Genomic DNA, 8,767 nt, shown 5'->3' with positions numbered 1-8,767 from the left:
CACACACACACAGACAGTGATTTGTGTGTGTGTGTGTGTGTGTGCGTGTGTGTGTGTAGGAGTAGTTATCAGTGTTCAGTTTCCAATATCTTCTCCAGTTATAGTCACATTAACTATAAGTGACTGCAGCTGTATACACACAGACACACACACACACACACACACGCACGCGCTGTACCTGTCATCATATTTACATGCACACACACAATATTAACACACATCACACATATAAATCTACAGCTCAGAAAGTTGCACATTACATATGTGTGAGTACCCACACACACACACACACATAATGGTCTCAGATTTCTACATGTCACTTTGTTTACAATATAAATAATTATATAGACTGCATCTTTTTGTGGATATAAACTGTCTTATACACACACTTATACACACCCATAGACACACACACACACATACACACACTTATACAAACCCATATACACACACACATATGTATATAGGTATAGGCATAGCAGCATGGTTACGAACCTTGCTTCCTTGCCAAGCAATTTGGGGTTCAGTCCCATAATGTGGTGCCTTGTGCAAGTTTCTTCTGCAATAGTCCAGGGCCGACCAAAGCCCTGCCACTGGATTTCACCTTCATCATTTAACGTCTGTTTTTCCATGCTGGCATGGGTTGGATGATCTGACAGGAGCTGGCATGGGTTGGATGATCTGACAGGAGCTGGCAAGGCCAGGGGCCTCACCAGGTTCCATTGTCTGTTTTGGCATGGTTTCCACAGCTGGAGGCCCTTCTTAACGCCAACCACTTTACAGAGGGTGCCAGATACCTTTAATGTGGCACAAAAACCAGAGTTTTTTTATGTGGCACCAGCACCTGTGCTTTTTTTTTTTTTTTCTTGTGTCACCTTGGTTTTAGGTCATCGATTCTGAATACAGTAATGCACCTCATATCCCAGTCCTCTGTCATTTCCTTTTTAAGGCTCACCATTTTGAAATCCATCTTCAGTCCTTCATTCCATGTCTCCCTGGGTCTCTCTCTTCCATGACTTCCATCCGCTTAAAGGGATCATCACTTCTTCAAGTAACTCACCTCATCCATCTGCATCACATGACCAAACCAGAGCAGTCTCCTCTCTTGCACACAACATCGAATCCCTTTTTGCCTAATTTTTCTACTGAAAGAAGTTCATCACTATCACGTACAGGTGTCTTTCGCTTCCAATATTTGGTGAAATCATATCCACCCACAGGCAAATATTGGCTCACTTGGAAGTGCTTGGAGACAGGAAGAGCATAGAAAGATAGAACCAAACCAAAGCCAACACTGGAATGCAATGCAATTCTCAGACCCATCACACTCTTAAAACCATTCAAGCCGTACCAATACGGAAGAAGGATGTTAAATGATAATGATGATATTTACTTATTTATTTATTCATTCATGTATGTGTGGGTGTGTGTATATGTGTGTGCGCGTGTGTGTGTGTGTGTGTGTGTGCGCGCGCATGTGTGTATAAATATTATCATCATCATCATTTAACGTCTGTTTTTCATGCTGGCATGGGCCGGCAGTTTGACAGGAGCCGGCCCATGCCAGAGGAGTACACCTATTTCCAATATCAACTTTGCCATGGATTCTACAGCTGTTTACCTTTCCTAATGCCAACCACTTCACAGAGTGTCCTTGGTGCTTTTTACATGGTATCATCACCAAAGAGGTGACCAAGTAACCCACAAGACAAGACCTCTTAACTGAGAAGGTGCAGGAGAGAGGCCGGTGGGGGTGAGGTCAAAATATGCATGCAAGACTCCAGGAGTTCCAACAAAACCTGTGTTAAAGAGAAAATAATAATAATATACCAAGAAGAGATCGTGGAAGCCTAATATAACAATTGTTCATGTGGTAATTGGTGGACTTAGCATAGAATCCAAAATGCTACTGAAGAAGCTGAAGGATAATAGAATTATCCTTGTAGAAAAGTGCCATTCTGTATTCTATAAGAATCCAAAGAAAGATTCTTGAGTTTTGAGGAGACTTGTTCTCATTAAACCTCACGACAACATCCTTGCTAATAATAGCTTTAATAATAATAAGTTTTAATAGAAAATGTCCCAAAACCTATTAATCTCACATAATTAACATGATTCCTCTTCTCTGTTGTCAGATCGTAGATCCAACTTTCAGAAAATCAACCCCTCTTCTTTCAACACTCTCAACCTTCCATATGACTACAATTCAATAATGCATTATCAACAGAATGCGTTTGCTATTGATAGGAGGTATTCAACAATAATAACAAAGGTGAAAGGTGTCCGTATTGGTCAACGGATTGGAATGAGTCAACTGGACATCATAAAAATACAGAGATTGTATGGCTGTTTAGAACGAGAATTGGTGCTTCCACAAAATGGTAAAAATCATATTCTGTGTTTACAAGAATGATTTTGGAATATGTTTTTCTATTTCTGAGATGTTTTATTTATTTTGTGTCATTTATATTGAATGTAATTACATTTTCAACGTTTTCAGTCGATATTTTCATAAAAGCACAATCCAAATCCAGAGCTGCAAAATCAATGGAGAAAGTAAGTCACTACATGGTAAATACCCTACAAGGGTCAGCGATCCTCATGTTGATTCAGGTCTGATCCATCAATGGTTGGCATCAATTGTGTAAGCCCACCAGAAACTACAAAGCTAACTTCCATCAGTTTGGATTCCAATAGAAAAAGAATTGGTGAGAATATAAACCTGCAGCAGAATAAAGACATCACCATTCTTTGGGACTTTAGCATTAAAACTAATTTGAATTCAGAATGTAAAGATGGATGGAATGCTGCTAAGTATTTTGTCCAGCACTGTAATGATCCTGCCAGCTCTCCTAATAATAATAATAATAATAATAACAAACTGCCCTGATGCAGTACCAGACAGTGGTTCTCATGGCTACTTATCTTAATTGATTGGAAGTGTTATCATGTACATTGTTTTGCCTTGGTATAAAAAGATGGGCTACAGCAAATATTCTGCTCAATACCACAGATTTGCTTCTTGTCAGTTGTTTGACCTTAACCAGTTGAGCATGTCCCTTAATAGCTGATGATATGTGCATCTCTGATCACGAACAGAAATAGTGGGGGAGCATCATAGCCATGTGTTGAGAGGAATTCTTTGAGAATTGGATAATTCACCTTTGGAAACATGGGTATTTCGTTCGATATCCTCAAACAACCTTTATTCAAGAACCTTTTTAGTGGGATGGGTTACTCGACCTGAAGAAAATTCTAACTGGGCCCCACCTGCAAGGTCATGCACTGTTTATCTTGATATGAGATCCCCATGTCACACACATATGGTTGTGATGCATGTGCCTGGTGTACCCTTATCAGATGGGTAGTCAAGATGAGTATATTGGGCTTCGTATATTTTACACCAGTGTCACTTTGATGGCATGCCCTGCTCTCTCACTCAATAATAATAATAGTAATAATAATAATAATAAATTCCTGGATGCAGTACCAGGCAGTGGCTCTCATGGCTTCTGACCTTAATTGATTGGAAGTGTTATCATGTACTTTGTTTTGTCTTGGTATAAAAGATGGGCTACAGCAAATATTCTGCTCAATACCACAGATTTGCTTGTCAGTTGTTTGACCGTAACCAGTTGAGCATGTCCCTTGGTGGCTGACAATATGTGCATCTCTGATCACGAGCAGAAGTAGAGGGGGAGCATCATAGCCATGTGTTGAGAGAAATTCTTTGGGGTTTGGATAATTCACCTTTGGAAACCTGGGTGTTTTGCTCAACATCCTTAAACAAACCTTATTCAGGGACCTTTTTAGCAGGATGGGCTACTCAACCTGAAGAAAATTCTAACTGGGCCCCACCTGCAAAATTCCATATGTAATATGGACCATCTTCCTTGCCATCAAAATCTAAATTAAAACTAGGAATTCTTATGATTCAGCAATGTGCAATGTCCCCCCACCCCACAACAACATCAATTCTTGTGTCATATTGTGAAGTGGATAACAACAAATAAAATTTTATGAAACTTTAGAAACAGGAAAAAAAAAATTATTCTTTCATTTTACACTTTATTCTTTCAAGGCAGTATTTCATCTCCAAACTGTACATTTGATAATGGTTTATGTGGCTGGAATCACACAGAAATTAATTCACCAATGAATGCCAATAAATGGGTTCGTCATTCCTTCTTTGAGACATCTCCAAATACTGGGCCAACATACGATCACACTTACAGGACATTTGAAGGTCAGCATACTTCTTTGTTCAATCAACCATTTACTTTTATTAGCAAGCCTTTAAAAACTCTAAATTCATTTCTACAATTATATATTTTAATTTTAAAATATTGACCGTCATGAAAATGTATCACCTGCTTCTCTTCCCAGGGGCATTGTTTCTCTGTTGAGCTTCCTATTAGTCATAAGTCATTTTATTCTAGCAGCTTCCTTCCTTCCTCAAATTGTGGCTCTTTGGAATTCCTTACGATCATCTCTTCTTTACCTCTGCTCTAGGATATTCAATCCTTTAGGCTTTCTCTCAATTGACAATTTTTTAAATTTCTTAAATTTTCCATTTTTGTAATCCTTTATGCTATGGTAGCCTCAAACCTTGTTTGGTAAGAAATTGTATTTTAAAAAAAGCTAGATTAAATCTGTAAGTTGTAAAATGGAACCTAATTAAATAAAATGATAAAATCAGTTTTAACATAATGCAGTGACTAAACATAATGTAGTTATAGAAGTAAGGTCGTAGCAAACTCACTGTAGTGATAGGTTAATGAAAATTTCCTCAAGAGGAAAGAAAGGGAGACAACTTTGGCATTGTTATTATTTAAACTGTGACACAGTGCTTTGAGGAGTTTGATGTTGGTAGTTATGGAGAGACAACTGTGAATATGTTTCACTATTATTAAACCTCCTTAGTGAATACCAGCAGACAACAGTTTGACAGTTGTTCAATCAACTGAACTGCCTGCTTTTTGATTTAAAGTGTTAACAGAAGTTTCTGCTAGTTCTCAGGTAGGTTCAGTGTGTGTGTGTGTGCATGCACATGTATTTGTGCATGTGTGTGTGCACACATGCGTGTGAGAGGTTTTACATGTAGAGATTATTTCATGGACTTCCATACACAAGACTTTGCCCAACACAAGACTAGTAAAAAGGACACACAGACAGATACAAATGGACAAAGAGAGAGTCAGACAAACAAACAGTTAATCCAACATCATTTGAGATCAATGTTATCCCCTTATTTAAACAATACAATATATTTCCACAAATTATCAAAATACAATTTTGTTAATTTCCTGTGATTTATTGCTCTGCTTTCCTTTAGCAGAGGGAAAAAGCATTTTTTATAAAATTTATCTCTTAACTAAAAACATTATTTTGAAACCCTTGTTTTAATGTATAAACTACAAATCTCCATATATATAAGTGTGTGTGTGTGTGTGTGTGTGTGTGTGTGTGTGTGTGTGTGTGTGTGTGTGTGTGTGTGTGTGTGTGTGTGTGTGTGTGTGTCGGGTGATATGATTGATGCATCAGGCGATATGATATGCTTGAGAAGACCAGATGAGTCAAGTAAAAGCAAAATCATAGCTGTGGCCTGTGCCACCCGACAGGCTCTTGTGCTGGTAGCACATGAAAAGCACCATTCGAGCATGGTCAATACCAAGTCCACCTGACTGGCTCCCATGTCAGTGGCTTGTGAAAAGTAACCCACTACATTGTCAGAGTGGCTGGCATTAGGAAGGGCATCCAGCTGTAGAAACATTGCCAGATCAGATTGGAGCCTGGTGCAGCTACTGGCTTTCCAGACCTCAGTCAAACCATTCAACCCATGCTAGCACGGAAAACGGATGTTAAACGACGACAATGATGATGATGATGATGGTGATATATACATACACATGCATACATAAATATATGCATACGCATGCACACACATACACACACACACACACAGAGAAAAAAGTAGGATTTAAAAAATACAGATTCATGATTTATAAACACTCTGGAGGAATCAAATTTGGCAATATAAATTGTCCAGTGAAAACCATTGTAATCCATGCAGGCTGTAAATTTACTTTCCACTTTTGGTTCAATTTGGATTTACAAATTTCAGACACAAAATAAATTCTTTATAAAGTCAGAGTTGAGAATCACAAATAATGCAGGCTTCTACACTCTTTAATCAGTTTATGCACATTTTGCATAGATTGGCCAATTCCAAAATTCTATAGTGCAATAATCATACATATTAATCATTAATCAATCTCATATTTGATTGATTAAGATTCTTCAGAGATAGAGAAATTAAATACCATCAGATCCTTATTCAAGCCAAACCACAATGGTTGGAATAGTGAACATTTAAAAAGAGATAGATTGTAATAAACTAACTTGACTAGCATAAGCGGCAGACCTACTTAGGGATAGTGCTTATCAGATCATGCAAGAATGGTAATGTTTCCTAAATCCCACCTGTCAACTTGAAGAATATCTATGGCAAAAATTCCTGCCCCATTTAAAATATTACTGACCAATTCAAATAGACAGCAGATAATTATTTAGGTCCTGATGGAATTGTCGTTTGCTTAGTATTAAATCTGAATGAATATAATTCATGAGTAAAAGACAGAAAAAAATTAATGAGAATTCTAAAGGAAAATAACCAATATATTATCAAGACAGTGTTCAAGTATGGCTGCATTGTAAGTAAAAGGGAAAAAAGATCAGGCCAGCAATTTTAGGGGAGGGTTGAAATGCAAATTAGCTACAGAGGGATTTGAACTCAGAATGGGAAGAGCCAGAAGAAATGCTGTGAGGTATTTTGTCCAATGATCTAATGATACTGCCAGCTCAGATAATGATGGTGATGGAGGTGGTGGTGGTGGTGGTGGTGGTGGTGGTGGTAATAATAATAATAATAATAATAATAATAATAATAATAATAATAATAATAATAATAATAATAATAATAATAATAATAATAATAATAATAATAATAATAATAATAATAATAATAATAATAATAGTAGTAGTAGTAGTAGTAGTAGTAGTAGTAGTAGTAGTAGTAGTAGTAGTAGTAGTAATAATAGTAATAATAATAATAAAAAAAAAACGATGATGATGATGTTAATTATCTTTTGTTAAGTGATGACAAAGATGATGACACAATCGCCTGTTTAGAATATTAGTTGAAAGGCAGGGAGCTGGCAGAGACGTTAGCACGCTGGTTGAAATGCTGAGCTGTATTTTGTCTGTCTTTATGTTCTGAGTTCAAATTCCACCGAGGTCAACTTCACATTTCATCCTTTTGGGGTCGATAAATTAAGTACCAGTTGCATACTGGGGTCGACGTAATCGACTGACCCTCCTCCCTCAAAATTTCAGGCCTTTTGCCTAAAGTAGAAAAGAGTTTGACCCTTTTTATACCAATCCACCTGAGATCGCAACTGGTTATGAGATTCAAACTTCCCATTTTTCATTTATGCGCAAAACAGCAACTTAATAACAACAAAGTTATTTGAGTAAATTCTTCGTTATTTTCTGAATTAATTTAAGCAAAGGCAGTGGGTTTCCTCAGAAATATGGTAACAAGACGGTCAAATGTTACTACGTCAGCGGCATCACATTAAAACACCATTTTATATTATCTTTTGACATTTAGGTTTCTATTTGTACATGAAAGCTGTTCCGAACCAAGACAGTGTAGCAAGAATTCAGACACCCCAGCTGCCTCCTGGCAATTACTGCTTGACCTTTTGGTACCAGATACGTGGTTTATCCAGGGTATCACTTCAACTGAACCAAATTGAGGAAGACAACATTTCTGCTGGTTTATTCTTGGCAGAAGGAAACCAAAACCAAACAGAGAAATGGACAGAAGTGAACATTTCAATCACAGCCACAGGAAATACACAAGTAAGACATCTTGAATCATTTGCAACAAAAAAAAACAAAAAAAAAACAAAAAAGAACCTTCTTTAGTTCTTCTTCCAACCATTTTTAGTTCTTCATTTCCTTAGTTGTTCTGAGAGACCCATTAATGTCATAGAAGGCCACATGGTTACAAGGATGGAAGCAAGATTTGGTCATGCTTATGTCTTTTCTCCAAAGGCTGGAGCAAAGCCAAAGTGAAAATCAAACCACTGGTCATAGTTGGATGGGCAGTATTTCATACCTTATAGTGTTTACTATGTTCCAGTATGGAAATGGTAGCACTGCATCAATGCCTTCACTTCACAACATTCAACATTCAGCCCTCATCAAAAAATTGGTACGACCACAAATCTGAAGGCATCGTCGAAAATGGAAATGCAAAGATCCTATGGAGGAATTCTTTAGAGTTTGCATAACTCACCTCTAGAAACATGGGTGTTTTTCTCAACATCCTTAAACAACCCTTATTCAGGGACCTTTTGAGCAGGATGGGCTGCTCAACTTGAAGAAAATTCTAACTAAGCCCCACCTACAAGGTCATGCACTGTTTGTCTTGATATGAGATCACCATGTCACTCAAATATGGTTGTGATGCATGTACCCTGGTGTACCCTTATTAGATGGGAATACTAGGATTTGTATATTTGACCCCAGTGTTACTTTGATACCATGCACTGCTCTCTCACTCAATAATAAGAAGAAGAATGCGCTATTAATCTTGATATGAGATCACCGTGTTGCACACATATGGTTGTGATGTATGTGCCTCGATGATGATGACGCCGATCATGATGATGATGATGATGATGATGATGAGGAGGAG

The 8,767-nt window shown here is 37.5% G+C and overlaps 1 protein-coding gene across 1 annotated transcript in view; it reads left to right on the top strand.

Annotated features, from left to right (window-relative positions):
• The window catches only part of LOC128250023 (meprin A subunit beta-like), a 27,258-nt gene that overhangs the window by 15,838 nt on the left and 2,653 nt on the right, over positions 1-8,767 (top strand). Inside the window, exons 2-4 of the mRNA XM_052974628.1 lie at positions 2,136-2,381; positions 4,082-4,246; positions 7,673-7,926. Coding sequence (XP_052830588.1) covers positions 2,136-2,381; positions 4,082-4,246; positions 7,673-7,926 — 665 coding nt within the window. The remainder of the gene's footprint in view (positions 1-2,135; positions 2,382-4,081; positions 4,247-7,672; positions 7,927-8,767) is intronic.

This window comes from Octopus bimaculoides, chromosome 1, assembly GCF_001194135.2.
Source record: "Octopus bimaculoides isolate UCB-OBI-ISO-001 chromosome 1, ASM119413v2, whole genome shotgun sequence".
NCBI lineage: Eukaryota > Metazoa > Mollusca > Cephalopoda > Octopoda > Octopodidae > Octopus > Octopus bimaculoides.
This window is presented reverse-complemented; position numbering and strand designations above follow the sequence as displayed.